Source organism: Semicossyphus pulcher, unplaced genomic scaffold (genome assembly GCF_022749685.1).
Source record: "Semicossyphus pulcher isolate SPU_LCO1_2020_fin unplaced genomic scaffold, fSemPul1.0.p SCAF_23, whole genome shotgun sequence".
Lineage (NCBI taxonomy): Eukaryota > Metazoa > Chordata > Actinopteri > Labriformes > Labridae > Semicossyphus > Semicossyphus pulcher.
The window spans coordinates 1,032,790-1,048,641 of NW_027211697.1; the positions used below are offsets into that span (position 1 = coordinate 1,032,790).

General features: G+C 41.5%; 1 protein-coding gene across 1 annotated transcript; it reads right to left on the reverse strand.

The window, feature by feature from the left end:
- Positions 1-62: 62 nt before the first annotated feature.
- Positions 63-10,694, reverse strand: mafk (v-maf avian musculoaponeurotic fibrosarcoma oncogene homolog K). Its single transcript, XM_069673950.1, has 3 exons — positions 10,574-10,694; positions 4,761-4,839; positions 63-4,677 (listed from the first exon to the last, which is right to left on the reverse strand). Exons 2-3 carry the CDS (start codon positions 4,803-4,805, stop codon positions 4,240-4,242), a joined length of 483 nt encoding a protein of 160 aa, XP_069530051.1. The 5' UTR covers positions 4,806-4,839; positions 10,574-10,694; the 3' UTR covers positions 63-4,239.
- Positions 10,695-15,852: the final 5,158 nt, after the last annotated feature.

Genomic DNA, 15,852 nt, shown 5'->3' on the forward strand with positions numbered 1-15,852 from the left:
ACGAAACCGGAATCTTCAAGATTGTCAGTTTATCAATTGAGCAAACATGCACTTCTGGATGAGGAAAAAGCTTTATTTGAAAGTACAAAAACAGACACAGCAGACCTATTTATACGAATAATTTACCATACTTAAAATCAGAGCAGAAACAAATACAGATTTTATTTGTACATGAGGGTAGTTCATTGAGAAAAAAAACATGTAAATAAATGTGTCAAATAAAAAATAATTTAGGTGTGTTTTTTTTAATAAAATTACACAATTCAAAGAAATAAATATAAAATATATATGAGCAGACTAATGAGAAGTGAAGGGTACATAATCAGTTTATGCTGCCTTATTACTGTCCTCGTTTAAAGTCACTAGTGACAGTTACTCATTAAGCCTCGACATGTTACCACAAGACTAGAACAGGGTTATTCATCTGACTCATAAGTACAAATGAAACATTGAAACCGCCGCTGTTAAACTAACTTTAAATATATTTCACCCACGACCACATCCTCCATACACATGTTTCAATCCTTCTGTTATGCAGCTTGTTGTCAGAACGTCTCCCATCTACAATTCTAACACTTTCTACACGGCTAATATTAAATACTGTAGCTTGTAGGACTGGCGAAGCTTGTTTGTGGAAAGCTTATTTAACCAAAGACGTGTTCAGGAAGAAATATTAACTTAACCTTGACTACCATTTTATACATACATGACAACGGTTCATATACAGATGTAAAATAACAGACATGTTTAACAGTTCCATTACAGCTCCTTGGTTTGACAGACTTAAGTCACTTCAGCTGCGGGAGGAAAGAAGGCTGCTCCGGCAAACCTCATGGTGAGTAATTTTTATGCCTCTTATTACACATATCATTATTATGGCTGGTGCATGTTTGCTTGTGGTAAGGCAGTCATGAGCAACATGAGTTTGAGAGCAGGGCTGGATTCTGCTTGGTCACACTGGATGTAGGATTACCAACAAAGTACTAAATTCACCTGGAGAGAGGTTTGTCTTATGATGGCACATTATGGAAATATATACTTTAACATGTTTAAAGTGTGCTTTTAAAAGCATCAACCTTAGTTTGAAATACAGTAATAAGTGCTAAGTATTTTAACAGCGTTCTGTTCTGAAACTGACCACTAGAGGTCACTGTAATGCTCGTCTCGTTTAGCAGTTTAGTCTTGTGGCGTAAGAAGCTGAAAAATGGCTTTTGTAAACATTTAAAATGCATCTTTATATTCTTCTGACTTAATACAGACCTTCATCATTAAAAGGTCTGGGACAGTGTTTTAGCAGCTTTGGAATTATTTTCCGCTAAGGTTTCTTACATGTTACAAAAGCATCATCATCATTTGAAACTGTTGCCTAAATGAATTGGTAGCTATTAAAACGTATAGCAGGTCAATCTTTGTGTCCAGAACAGACAGGGTTAACATGTTGGCTAATATTTCAAAATAAGAGCACATTTTCTTGTTTTTTTAAATGAAATATTCTTATTTATTCATCAACCAATACAGGCCAAGCTGGGATCTAAACATTTGGCCATTACTCTAATTATTCAGTGCTCCAACAGCAAAATAATCCATTATTTTGTAACCTTTGATTTACTTTTGCATAAAAAGTTTAACTTCTAACTCTCACTTGATTACATTTTATTGTAATGTTTGCTGTGCCATTCATAAACTATTACAGACTTAGTTTCAAATGAAATGTGGCTGATGCACATGTGCTCTTTACTAACAGTGTGAACCTGCAGTCAGCGTGTCATTGCATTGTTTTAAATCTCGACTGTTACAGATAATAAGCTGCAGCCTGTATGTAACACTAGTCATGGTCTGTCCATTATGTGAGTGACAAATAAATGTGCTGAGAAGAACCATTCATGGGGTATAAATAGTCACACAGAAGACTTAAGTTATGAGAATAGTTTTCTCATTGTAAATGTGAATACAACGGTTTCAGATAAAGGTCAGCATCAACATAATCAGACTTCAAAGGATGATTACATAATCACACCACTCCCAGGATAGTAAAAGACATAAATATAGAAAAATATGTAATATATATATATGTATATATATATATTTATATATTGTATATGCATATAAAACTAAGTATCAGAAAGAAAACATAGGATGTATCAACAAAGAAATCATTGAGAATACAAAACAAGAATAAGAACACAGCAATGCCCCTGCTTCGAATCACAGCAGGTTGTACAGCAGCAAAGTTCCCCGTACTGTTCTTTGCAGCTATGGAACAGGGGAAGAACAGTCATGTCCTCTTAGCCAAGAGAAAATCCTGACATGAACAATCTCTATTGACTTCACTCCAAATTAGGAATGGATCCTCTGTAAGAACGGCTTGATTTCAAGTGAAATTCATATTTAAATATCTCAAAACGTACGACAGACGGAAGGTGTTTACTGCATTCATTATCGTGACACCGCTGTGTTTTTAGAGATGGGCGTCAGGAGTTCTCTTGCAGAAGAGTGTGTCAAAAGCAAAGTTAAAAAAAAGCTACTGTTTCAGAGTGACCAACACCAGCAGCAGCACTTTTTCGTGACCCGGCGGTAGGAATGATTTCTATTTGGACGGAGTTCTCGATGTAAAGTGACGACGGAGGCAGTGGAAGCTTTAACGTGACGGTAATCTGTAATATACAGGAAGTAAGTTGGATTGCATTTCACTTGTAAGGACCTCTCTCATTATCACTAAATCCAATATGGATAACCTACCGAAGAGTGGCATATAAAGTAAAAGAGGCAAAACAAGACCCAATCAGTGCTGTAGCAGATACCATCGTAGTTACATGAGGCTTGACGTTGCAGTCGGTGGTCACACCACACTTATTCTTTCTGCAATTAAGCCTCTGTATCTCCAGAAATGCAAGTTTAGTTTCTGTCTGTCATCTTAATTCTAGGAATCAGTCGCCCTGTGGATTGTTTTCTTTGATACTGTTTAACAGTTTCCTTTTAAGTGCTTTATAATGATAGACACAAGGCGATGTCACATCTTCTGATCTGCTCCAGGGACGCTCCACAATGACTTTCCATTTTTACATCTTCCTTAATCTACCTGTTAGATTCCACATCTCTTGCATTTCATAATAATTGTAGGAGAAATTGTGTCTGTCAAAGCCAACATAGCTGACTGTACGCAACAATTATCAGCCTCACTGACCGATTAAATGATCTCTCAACCAAAACACCAGCTAATGACGGGATTCAGGGAGCGCGAATAAAGGCACAGATGGCCAGCTTATAAGAGGAGATTCAATGTAGGCTAAGGCAAAGGCTTGCACACAAATTCTGGTTTCAACTTTTCACAAAGAAAACGACTAAATTAGACCATCAGCGCGTGTATGGACGTCTTTACTGGAGCGCACTGACTATCGTTCCCTAGCATTACTTCCTAAATGCTATTTGGCCAACGAGTAAAACTTTGCATAACCAAACAGAAACAATGACGTGTTATAAATGTAGCCCTTTGGCATTGGTCACTTATCAAACTGCATAATGCAGTGCTCTCCAAATGGGCCGCAGACAGCAGTGTGTTGGCAGACTCCATCTAAACACTCACAGGTGATTTTACTGCTTAGCACCTTCCAAATCAGAAGAGATACTAATCAGTGAAAACATCTGTTGTTGTGTTTGGCCGGCTCTTAAAAGCAGCTGGTAACCGTGGCGATGGAGAGGTGTCCACCTGACCTCAAAGCTGGAACAATAAATCCTCTTTGTGTTCATATTAGATAATAATTTATACAGATCACTCTTTGATCCTTTCAAGGCAACATTTTACACTGAGACACTTCCACATAAAGACAATAATTTGGCTTAAAAAAACTGTCACATACGCACTCAATGCTTAGTAGCACTGAGTGTAAGAGCTGTCCTAGGCCACTGCTGCCACTGAAGGGTATGTTACATACTTTTTCACACTGGAGTAAAAGCAAATCTCTGCTGTCAGTCATAGAGGAAGAGTCACAGAGGCCAAACACCCTGCCGGTGCTGGGGATCAGGGAGGGGGGTTTGAACAGTGCACAGACAATGTAGATTGTGTAAGAGAGACACAAGGAGGGAGATAGAGTTGTGAACGCAGCAGAACATTACAGAGAGCTTGCCACCCCATCCCTCAGTCTAACTACTGAGCGTCCTCTCAGTACAGGATGAAGGGTTCAAGCTGGGTCAGAACCAGGAAGGACCAGGCAGGAGGAGGAGAGCCCAGTCCTGTCAGCACTAGGAGGGAGTTGAGAACGGGGTCGGGCTGGAGTTGTTGTGGTTGGCCGACTTGACGATGGTGATGACGCTGGTGGTGGCCACTTTGCCTGGCGAGAGGGGCCCGCGGGTCACAGTCCGGGCAAAACACTGAAGGGCCTCGTACTTGGCTCGCAGGGCGTCCAGCTCCAGCCTCATGCTGGCGTTCTCCCGAGCCAGCTTGTCCACCTCATGCTGCAGCTCTATCTTTTGTCTCTCCAGCTCCTCCTTCTGGGTGACTCGCTTGATGCGGCAGCTGGCGGCGTAGCCCCGGTTCTTCAGGGTCCGTCGCCGCTGTTTCAACCTCACGACGTCATCCTTGGTCAGCCCACGCAGGTGTTGGTTGAGCTCCCGTACGGACATGGCCACCAACTCATCGTCGCTGAGCGCCGGGGCATTCTCGCCCGCCTCCCTCTTGACCTACGGGACAAGAGATGTGAGTACAGAACATCACTGCGTCTGAGAAGTATTTTAGCAGACTTTAACAAACTTGTCACACTTACCTTTAAAGCTTTGCTCGTCTTGAAATGAGTCGTCATTCCCTGCATGCAGACAACTGGCCAGAATCTCACAGAAGACACTCTGAGGAAAGGAAAGACGGAAGAAAAAGTGTCAGGAGCTGAAACATAAAATAAGATCAACTTTATTGATCCACCATTTCTACTCGCGTTACTGTACTTTTTATAGATACTATAACTGAGAATAAGTTAAGGTTTAAAAGTTTAATTAGTTATTATATGTAATAAAATATGACTGACAGGGGCAATTTTGCAGCATAATGAGGAGCCTATTTTTAATTTAAATACCATTATGCTGAGAGTAATGTTTTCAAACTGTGGACTTTACTTATGTCACATTTACTTTTGCATATATTTGTATATTGCAGTTGCTGAGTGCAACATCATGTTGGCTCACCTCCCCATACTTCCTCATTTAGGACATCAACAACATTCCAGTGTTGCGTCATGTGTAAATATTTGCATAGCATGTCAGACCCACAGATGCCAGCAGAGGGCAGCATAACACCACTAAACACAAACAATCCTGCGTGCCTTTATTTACTTGTAGAGAAGGAGGGCTTTGACCAATGTAGTTCACTAGACCAGGCGAGATTAGAAACAGCCAATCTCCCTTCACTGTCTTCACAGAACTTTAACATTAAGTCTCCCGGCCTTAAAGGTTTTGTCGAGGCAGTTTGGAGAAAAGCCTCTCTGTGCTCGTTACAGTGAGCCGCATGCTTTCCAGACTGCTGCCATGGCCAAAAAAAGCGAGAGCGCTGAGCTGTGATCCTGCGCGAGGCACACATCCCCCCTCAAAGGCTCCATTTCAGGACCTGCAGACCAGTCTGACTGCGAGTGCACTGTTCCATGCTCAACGGCTGCCATGGAAACGCCCTGCGAATGGGCGTGGGAGTGTGAGTCACATGGTCACCGAAAGGGTAAACAAGTCTCATTCATAACCGCAACACAGCCTATACATAGTACGAATAAGACGCGCTAACTCATGCAGATAGCTTGAGGGTGTCCTGTGATCACATCTCCTCAGTTTGTCACGTTACTTCCCTTAAATCTGGTCTTATTTTCATTATTTATTCTCCCAAACTGATGTCACTAGGGCTACAGGAACACTCTGTCTACTCATCAGACTTTAAAACAGAGCATCACATCAGCAGAACATTTACAGTGATGCTGAACTTTACGGGGTACCAGATACGCATGTGGAAAATTCCTGGAGATAGAGTGTCACACACAAATAGTTTCCTGTATAGTCACTGATGTATTTTTTGCTGCTAGACAATGTACTATATCGATTTAGCGCTGTGTCTCGCTGCTTGGATCCTCTTACAGTGGGCTTTCCTGAGCAGCTCTATGCCCTTATTTAACTCTGGCGGATATATTTAGCCCACAGTGCTGACACTCATTTCTGCCAACTAAACAATTTAGGTGAGCGTGCGATAAGTGATACCTCAGGAGGGCAAATATTCTCCGTAGGCCTGTTAGTTGCAGGAAAATGCCCTGGGTGGGGCTGTTCTTTTTGGGAGGTTTATCACATTTTCACATGCTATGGCTTTAATGCTAATACAGGACTTTGGAACTGCTGACTGCAAGAAATAGTGCAGCGGACATGAAAAACAACTTTGTTTCTCTCTATAGGATCTGAACATTACTCAATGTTCTTTAAAAAGAAGGCATTATTGTCTACAAATTGGTGTTTTTTCCACAAGCACATGGCCTTTAAAGAGTCCTACCCTGGAAAACAAGTCCAACCAAACAGCTACAACCCAAAACCACATGAACTCATGTTTAGATTCAGGGAACATCTGCTGCTCTAGCTGGTGTCCTTCATCTATTTTGCACAACACGCAGCAGAGGATTGCATAATTGAGATTGCACAAGCATCAAATAAATACGAAGAACTTAAAAAACAGCATTCCTCGACAGAGATTTTGGCCAAAACAGCCTAATCTAAGCGGGATTGCGTCAGAGGGGGGTCCCTGGGTATATTCCACGCAGAGATGATGGAAAAGCGGTGTGGGGCCTCCCTCTCTCCTCATACAAGAGGCCTCCAGCTTGAACTAAGAGGCCAGGTTGTTTCCCTCAAATTCTTTCGGCATGTGCTTATGTTTTTGCAACTCAAGGAAAGGACATGGTTTTCCTGATCAAGATGGTTTGCCACAGTTGTTACAACACACAGCTAAATCCACTCTGTGTTTTTGCCTCTCAGATGAGACCAACAAATCCTGGCTTCTCATCGTAGTCGAGAAAAAGAGGCACAAGTAAGAAAGCAGTCTGGGAAAATACCTCAAAGAAAAGCCACAGATGGCGGGCTGAGGAACAAAACCGCATTCCTGAGTGAACACACATGTGCTAACCCTCACAGCGCAGTCAGATCTGCGCTGCGCGGGGAATATTCAGGCTGAATATGTCCTGCGATGCACTCAGCTATGGGGGTGGGGTTCAGACGATCCCGCTTGTAAAAGGACGGCTACAAAATTCACAAAATGTCTGGAATTCAGAAGTGTCTCACGGCTTTTTACTTGCCCAAACAAATCAAAGGCGGCCTGTGTGCACATGTGTGGAAGTCAGGCGTCCATGACTTTCCTTTTGTGCGAGACATGTAAACAAAAGGTCTCCCACTTTTTACTTTACTTGCTGTTGTGTAGGAAAGTTTTGTGTCTGATGGTGCTAAGATGACAATAGCCAACAAATTACAATTCACGTTATCGGTAATTAATGAAAGAGTCACACAGATTTACTCCGTTCGAAACCTAAACATATATTCAGGGTTGTTACTAAAGCATGCGTCTTATTTGATGTGGAAAGCAGAATTTTTACTGGTAACTTGGCGACTTTGTTCTTTGGGAGTACACTTTGCTTTGAAGATGAGCTAACCCTTCCAGGACTATTTTTAAGAATGCCTAAAAACACAGATTTTTGCGTGGGCACACATCAGCCTGAGTTTTAAAGCATTTCATAGAACTGACTCCATTCAAGACAAAAGTCTGTTAAATAAACCTGCATACCATTTGCTCACTGATGCCAAGTGTTTATGTTTTTTAGGTCCGGCATCTGTTCAAGTTCAAGGCCATACTTCAGTTTGAGCAGGTAACATTGGGGCCCAGCCTTCTCCTTTTCTAAACAGCATTTCAAAGACTAATGTGCTCACGCTCCATGATGAATGCACACTCGGCTGGCCTGCGCTCTTTGTTTTTCTTCTTGTTTAAAGCACAAAGCAGACTCGTTGCTTCCCCCCCGACAAGCCTGATCATCTCCTCCAGAGACGGCTCCTGCTTTTCTTGCACTTTTCTCAGGAAGGTGGAGAGCTTTTCTCTCCAGTCTGGTGCGCGCGGCGCTCATGCTCTTTCTCCAGCGCAGCACATTTGGTGGGATATTATGTGAAGGGAAATGGAGAGCATAGCTGAGCGGTGAGTCATGCTGTTTACTGGTAAAAGCGACGACCAGCGGCAGGGAATCACACCCTCCCAATCTGACGTTTCCTGGAAAATCCCGTTGTTTCGCGGGAAGGAAGGAAAGAACTGCAAACCTTGGAAATGGTTGGCATGAGCGCTAGAACTTTTGTGCGGAAAGGGAGGAGAACTCTGCGAATGTCTGAGCTAAGATATTCTCCACAGCGGGGATGCTGGGATATAAAGAAATGTCAAGAATGCAAAGGGGGAAAAGGACATACCTGCTCCACTCTTTACTACGTGTGAGGCCAAATAACATGCACGCACCACATCTATCACTTTAAAGCAGGATATACCAAACAGATTTTAGTTGCAAATGAATACAATCAGCCATGAATCAGGAAGTCGTCCCCAGTGAGAACAAATAAGGAATTCCCAAGAACGCAATCCCACAAAATAAACAAGTGAGTAGACTTGACACTTGCCCCCCCTCTGACCACCATGAGGCGAAAGCAGCTGCTTTCTGACAGAAAAGCAGGAAAAGGCAGGATGCAAACCTCTGTGGGTGGCAGAGTGAGCTGTCTCAGGCTCTATATAACTGTCAGGGAGTCACTTTGGGTGGATGCACCACAGGCGTGTTCACACGTCCGTCTGTTATTGCCTGTACTCTCTCTCTCTCTGCTTGGCATGTTCAGCTGTGGATAAAATCACATGCTTCCAAAGGCAACAAGCAAAACTTGACATCTTTTTTCCAGTAAGAGGAGCAAAAACACATCGTACCGAACGTGTTCCCTGTGAGTCACCCCATCACCAACCACAGCTATTTTACTTTCACAATACTCCGCCACAAGAACACTTTGCAGTCCCCACTGAGCATGGAAAAGAGAAATCTTATACATCTCGTGACAATTACACAATATCCCTTTTATTAGGGGAATTTCTCCCCATGTGCGTCGTCACTGTCACAGACTATTCTGGTGGTGAAATGGGTCAGCCCCTGTTACTTCTCCGACCAAAGAAGACATCATCGCTTCTGTGATTGAACCACATGTTAACCTCATGACAGGGGAGTGCACCCGCTCCCACTGCCTCCCTGAGAGCGGCAGACAGGGTGCACCCACCAGAAACAAACAGTGAATCAGAAAAAGCCTCTCGGGCACAAATCTGCGACCAGCGAAGTGAAACAAGACAAACATTTTCCTATATTCATCACAAGGGCCGTGAAAGGTCACGAGTCCGAGACAAAGTACAAACTAAGATGTGAACACTGTTGTGTATTGGGTAATTCTCGAAAGATCTGTTTACTTTCAGGACACAGTTTCCTTATCTTTGCCTGAGTCACAGACATATATTTAGAACAGAAATGAAAGCTAAAATCAAAGATAAGATAAAGCCCTTTCTTCCTCAAGAGTGATTTATGGCTGGAGGAAATATGCGCTCCTCCTGCTGTTTAGCGACTGTTTGTTTCTCCTGAATAGACCAGTCAGCCCTGGTGGTCCAACTTCACATCGTGCCCTTTGTCCCACATGTCTAAAATGCAGACCACGTGTTGTTTCCAATGTCAAAAGTAGGCTGGTATTTTGCATTATAACAGCCGTTTATTAAACCTCGCGTAGGAATGAGCAAGAGTGACACAGTTTAACGACGTGACGTAAAAATGTTTTATAGGAATACGTTTTAACAGAAATGTGTGAATGTGTTTTTTTTTCTGTTTTTTTTTTAATTTAATTTCCCCAAAAAGTCGCGCGGCAGAAAGTGGGCTATAAATAAACAACCCCGAAACACGAAAATCCTAATTTGCATCTTATGACACAGTCATGATAGGTCTACTGATATGCTCAATTAGTAAGATAATTTATAAACAGCATTTATTAGCCGGAATATTGACTTTAGCGTCTATTTTATTCACTTAAAAAATAAAAGCCTAATAATTTTTAATAAAATAAGTTTCTACCAATATGTTGGCGTTCTCTGCTCTCGTTATAAACTTTGTCTCATGTATGAAAAAAGATTAAAAAATATAAATCAAATTAAATCCATTGTACTCATTTTATTTAAAAAAAAATTACAGATGAAATTCTAAAAAAAATTAAAGTAAAAGAAATAAGTGGTTCTACAAAATATGTATTTATTAATTATGTTTTTAATTATTGTTTTCTCTCATCCTACACGACTGTACCGAGCCCTGAGACATTTTTGGGGCATTGTGTTATGTTACTCTAACACAACACGTGTCCACGCGACAGAAACAATCCACAAAGTCAACATTAAACTTTCATAACCGGGATCAAAACTTATATTTTATGACGGGCGCGTGCCTGTCTGCATGCGCCACTACTGTGACAACTTAAACTATTTCAAAAGGAATGTCCAAACATATTCCCAAATATTAAAAAAAAAACACCTCACCTCTGTGAACGCGGATATCTGAGGACCGGAATGCGTAAAAAGTGGCGGGGTAGGTTTCCTTTACAGGCGACGAAGAAACTTGACACAGTTGGTATAAAGCGTCCAGCAGACGGGCAGCGGTGTATCCTCGTACTAAATTAACTACAAAACAACAACAATGTACCAACATTCCACGCTCTGCTTCCGCAAGCACTCACGTCACCGATTCCTCGTGACCGCCCCCTCCATTCATGAAAATAACTTTGTGCTGACGTCAGTCTAGGAAGGGGGGCCGGGGGGAGGCCAGAAATAGAAGATAGATAGCTGGCGACTGCTTTTGCTTACTTTACAAAACTAATCCGTACAAAGTCAGCTCTTGTTGCTAATGCTAACGCTAAAGAGCTCGGAAGAACAACTTTAAGTGCTAAAAGAAAGCCCAAACCTTGGTGCTCCACACACCCCTCTTCTATAAGTAGACTCTTTCATGGCCAGGTCTACACTACAAGGTATTCAAAAATGTGCATAAGCTGAGAGAAAACAGCGACCGCCTCCCTCCGTCTGCCTTGGTGAGCAGCAGCAGCATTCCATTCCTGAGGAAAGTATGTGGTGTAGTAGCCCAGCAGTCACAGGATTTCTCTTATTTTAACTGCACTGCTGCCAGTCACGTCAGAGGTTATTCTGGGTAATTAAGTACTGAATGTAAATATGTTAAGTCAGTGGCCATTTAAGGGCTGCTGTGCTCTTATGGGTTTCCCTGTTCGTGTAGCCGACATAAGAAGACCTCAGCTTTGAGGTGGCTTAGAGACTATGCTGCCTGTTAAAAACAGATGAAGTGTGTTTACACTATAAACACTGCGGGCTCGGCAGTTCAAACAAGGCTAAAAAAGAGGAGGGAAATGCACTTTCACATTTTTTTCTCTGCTGACATGGCTTAGAGCTAGTTTTTAATGACCAAAACCATCCTATCACATCACAAGGTTGTTTAAGAATATACTGTCTGGTAAACATTTCTATTAAACACTAATGAGAATAATAGACTCATTGACACAAGTTGAGGACATCTGCAGAAATGGAACAATTTAGATCACGAACAGCAGCATACTGACAACGCATGCATTGTGAAGGAAAATAAGTGGCTCTAAAAAACAGAATAAAGCTGGTTAACACGTCAAAAACCTTTAAAAGTTTAAACTGAGAGAAAACTGTAATGTTCCATTATTGCATAGATAAAAGCCTCATTTCCACTGCAGGGTTTTTGATGCAACTTTTCTTGTTCAAACTGTTCTTTTGTTGGTTTTCTACTGGCAGAAGTTGTGCATAATAGCCGATTCCTGGTACTTTTTGGCCACTGCCAAGTTCCAAAGCTGAGGTGAAAACACAGACACAACTGAACAGCAACCAAACACTGGGAAATGTAGTCGAGCAGTTGGCTGAAGGGCACATTTACAGCTAACACAATTTAAAAAATAAATAAAAGTTATCAACTAACGTTCATTAAGTAAATTAAGTTACTAAAAAGCTCCTGGCTGGGTTTACACGACCCCCACAGCACTGTGTGGTTGAGTGATCTCAAGACTGGAAGATCTGATACACAGCATTCACGGTTTATTACATACCTTAGGATGTGTAGCTAAGATACTTTAAATATATTAAGGAGAAAGTACTGGTACCAGCTCCAAGCTCAGCCAACACTCTTCTGTGTGGAAAAACCGCAAAACATCACTTTGAACTGCGATTGTAGCTTTTAAATTTGCTGTTCTTTGGCCCAAAGTAGCAAAATTATTGAATCACTTCTCAACGGTTTGTGTTTCGTTCTGCCATGTTTAGTTACTCTAGAGACCAAAAGGGAAACAGAAACACACAAATAAAGGCCGACACATTGTTTCTGAAGCATGAAGTCATCGTGACCTTTAGATTACATGTGACCAGTAGATGATGAGCGAACAAATGCTGAATGTTGAGCAACATTTTGTCCGTGTGACTTCACGCCAACAAAAAAAAAAAAAAACACCAGTAGATATGAACAGTGCTGAGTCTCGATGGAAAAGACTCGTCTCCAGTGAAACTCCAGAGAACTCCTCTTTCAGGCTCAGGTTTCTGTCATAGTTTACGGCTAATGACTCAACAGATCCAGCTCTTCCTCTGAATCCCACGTGGAATCTATTTGTTACTGGAGATGATGGAGTTGGGTCTTTCATCTGCAGCCGGAGCATGTTTCGAATAAAAAGCAAGTGGATGACTAACCTGTTTGTTTTCTGGTTAGCTTGTGTCACCATGTCTTGACCACAAGCAGCAACACACCATAATTTCCTGTGTGCTAGCTCTCCTGTAAAGACTTAAAGGCAGGCAGCGTTTGAACAACCTGTTAGTCTCATCTAGATCTGAATCTTTAATTCTTTTTAGATTAGATTAAATTAGAGTCAGTAACTACGTAAGTTTACTTGAGTACTTTACTCATGTACGGCTTTACTTACCAGTTCCTCAGCAGATTGTTAGAATATGATCAACTAAAATGATTTAAAGCAGCATTATATCCATACATTATCTATACCTCTTATCCTGTTCAGGGCCGTGGGAGGGCTGGATCCTATCCCAGCTGTCATTGGGCGAGAGGCAGGGTACACACTGGACTGATTACTGGTCAAGCTCACACTCACACCTAGAAGGGCAATTTTAGAGTCACCAATGAACCCAACGAGAAAATCTTTGGACTGTGGGAGGAAGCCTGAGAGGGAACCCGCGATATCCACACAGAAAGGCCCTCTTTGCCCAAACCGGGATTCTAACTAAGAACCTTCTGGCTGTGAAGCGACAGTGCTGACCACTGCACCGGCTGTGCAGCCCGCAATATATGAAGAAGCTAAATTAGCTCCACCTTTACCAGCTGCAATATTAGTGATGCTTACAAGGTAATGCATCATTAATTATAACACACATATACAGAATGTATTTTATTCTGAAATTGGCCATTCTGCATAATGAGTACTTTTACTTCTGATACTGTGTGTTGATGCTAACACTTCTGTACTTTTACTTGAACTAGATTTTAAATGCACAACTTTTACTTGTCACAAAGTATTTGTACACTTTAGGATAAACACTCTTCCTTTTGTAAATTAGTTAGATCAAAAATGAGATTACATGTGATGGATTGAGATGATTTTATTGGATTACATCATATTAAACTAGATAACATGTGATTAAAGATCAAATTAGATTAGATTACATGTCTTTACATTAGAGATGAATTGTGATGACACTGGTTTAGACGAACGTGATGACATGGAATTAAACGGGATTACATCCAAATACATTACAATTATTGTGAGGTGAGAATGGATTACATTAGATTAGACTGGAGATGAGATTGGATGAGGGTGGATTAGAGCATTTTTACATGAGAATAAGATCAGACCATAAGAGAAAATTTTATATACATGAGATGAGATGAGAGAAATAAAATGTAATGATAGGGCATCGGACTGGGTTACATTCAAAAAACATCAGTCTATAAAAACAATGACTGGTTAATCGGATGTTGTTGAGAAAGAGAACCTGCTGAGATCAAATCTCTGCAGGAGCGTCGCTGATTTCCTCCATCAGTCACACGTCCAGCTGCTCATCTGAAGCCACATCAGCCAATTACCGTCCATCTGCTCCCAGTGTCCATAGATGACCTGTAGTCCACCCAGCATGTCTGACAAAACATCAACAGAGGAGCATGTGCGGCAGAGTGGTCGGGGGGGTTTGCGTTAGATCGGCGCGCTGTGGGGTCTTGGTTTCTAACACGTCGTTTCAGATTACAGGAAGTAACAGTGAGTCACTAATCTCACTGCTTTCTGACTCAGGCTGTCGAACTCAGAAATGTGATCTGGCACAAAGAGGCCCCCTGTAGCATAGGGAGCATGTTTTTACTCCAAATTATTAGAGAGGAAAAGGCTGATATCGACCATGAAGAATGATGGATAAAAACATTATTAATCCCGTCTTCCTCCTCCGAGTGTTTTCACGTGTTTCAGAAATATCTAAGTGAGAAGGCCTGACACCTCAGACAGCTGCCTCTGGCACATTTCAGGCCGTACGTCATGTCAGGAGTGAAAGGATTGTTTTTGCAGATTTGTAGACTTCCCATATGACACAAGATTTAATTTGGAACATTGACTGGACATTCCACTGACTTCACCGAAATCTGTTTCATATGAAAACACTTTACGTAACCGGCTGGCAGGTCGCAGCTGCATGGAAAGGAACATGGTGGAGTTACAGTAGTAGTGGCTGACGCTGGAGGAGGCCGTGGTGAACTGTTTACAGAGTAATAGTCACTAGTTAGATTCTCAGACGCCTTAACCAAATGTGGCTCTCAAAATAAAAGTTTTCCAGCTAAGAGGCCTCTTGCTATGATAGTGATGTTGACGGACTGAACTAACCACTGCTGTTGACCATGGGCGAGACTAAATATGGACATTATTAAGGGTGGTGAAGCTCTGATGCTCTGACTTTTTGACCAGGGTACCTTGATAGACTAAAAATAGTCCTTGCGATGTCATTTCTAAGGAAATCTTGTTTCCACATTGCTTTTTTTTGTATGACTCATCATCATGACCTCTCTTGATGACTGAGGACTGAAAAAAAATCTTGTTTCCCTGGCAAATTCCATGTGATGGTGAACTTTGAGGCCGGTGTGTCTTACGTTATCTGTTTTGAAACGTGGAGATTTATGAATAAAATCTATAAAGTTTCTCTTTCTTCTTTTTTTCTTGGTGCTTCCTCTTTTCCTCGAGTGTGGCCTTTGAAAAGCCATCACAAAGTGCTGTTAATTCGTCACTGATGATTATTCTGTTTGGACAGAAGCTTTGTTTCATCAGGTTATTATTAATGTCCATTTATTTACACCAAGTAAGATAAAAACCTCACACCCAGAACATTAAAGAACTGTTTAAGGAGACAATGGATACTACTGCCACCTTGTGGTATTCCAAGGAAGCAGACAAGTATAAAGTCCTCTTCTCTGCTTTTCTAGGCAAGAGTGTGAATCTAGTGTACTAATATGGAAAGCAAGACAACACAAAATGTACCTACATGTACTGTATGATAACACATTTACTATATTTGGGACTTAATAATTTAACAAGCTCCTAAAACTGTTGCTGCAAATGCACATTTGGACCACTCTCAGTCTCCTGTAAGAACAATGTGCAAAATTAATAAAGAACAGGCTTATGAGATGACGAACAATATATGGTGACGCAGGCTCTTGCGATGGGGGAAAACTTTCCCAAGCATTGAACCACGTGAAAACA

What these genes read in the sequence shown, in the direction of transcription:
- mafk (XM_069673950.1), bottom strand. Translation starts at nt 4,805, where the DNA reads ATGCAGGGAATGACGACTCATTTCAAGACGAGCAAAGCTTTAAAG. An exon ending in AGACGAGCAAAGCTTTAAAG is followed by an intron (nt 4,678 to 4,760) that starts GTAAGTGTGACA and finishes CTTGTCCCGTAG; the next exon opens with GTCAAGAGGGAGGCGGGCGA.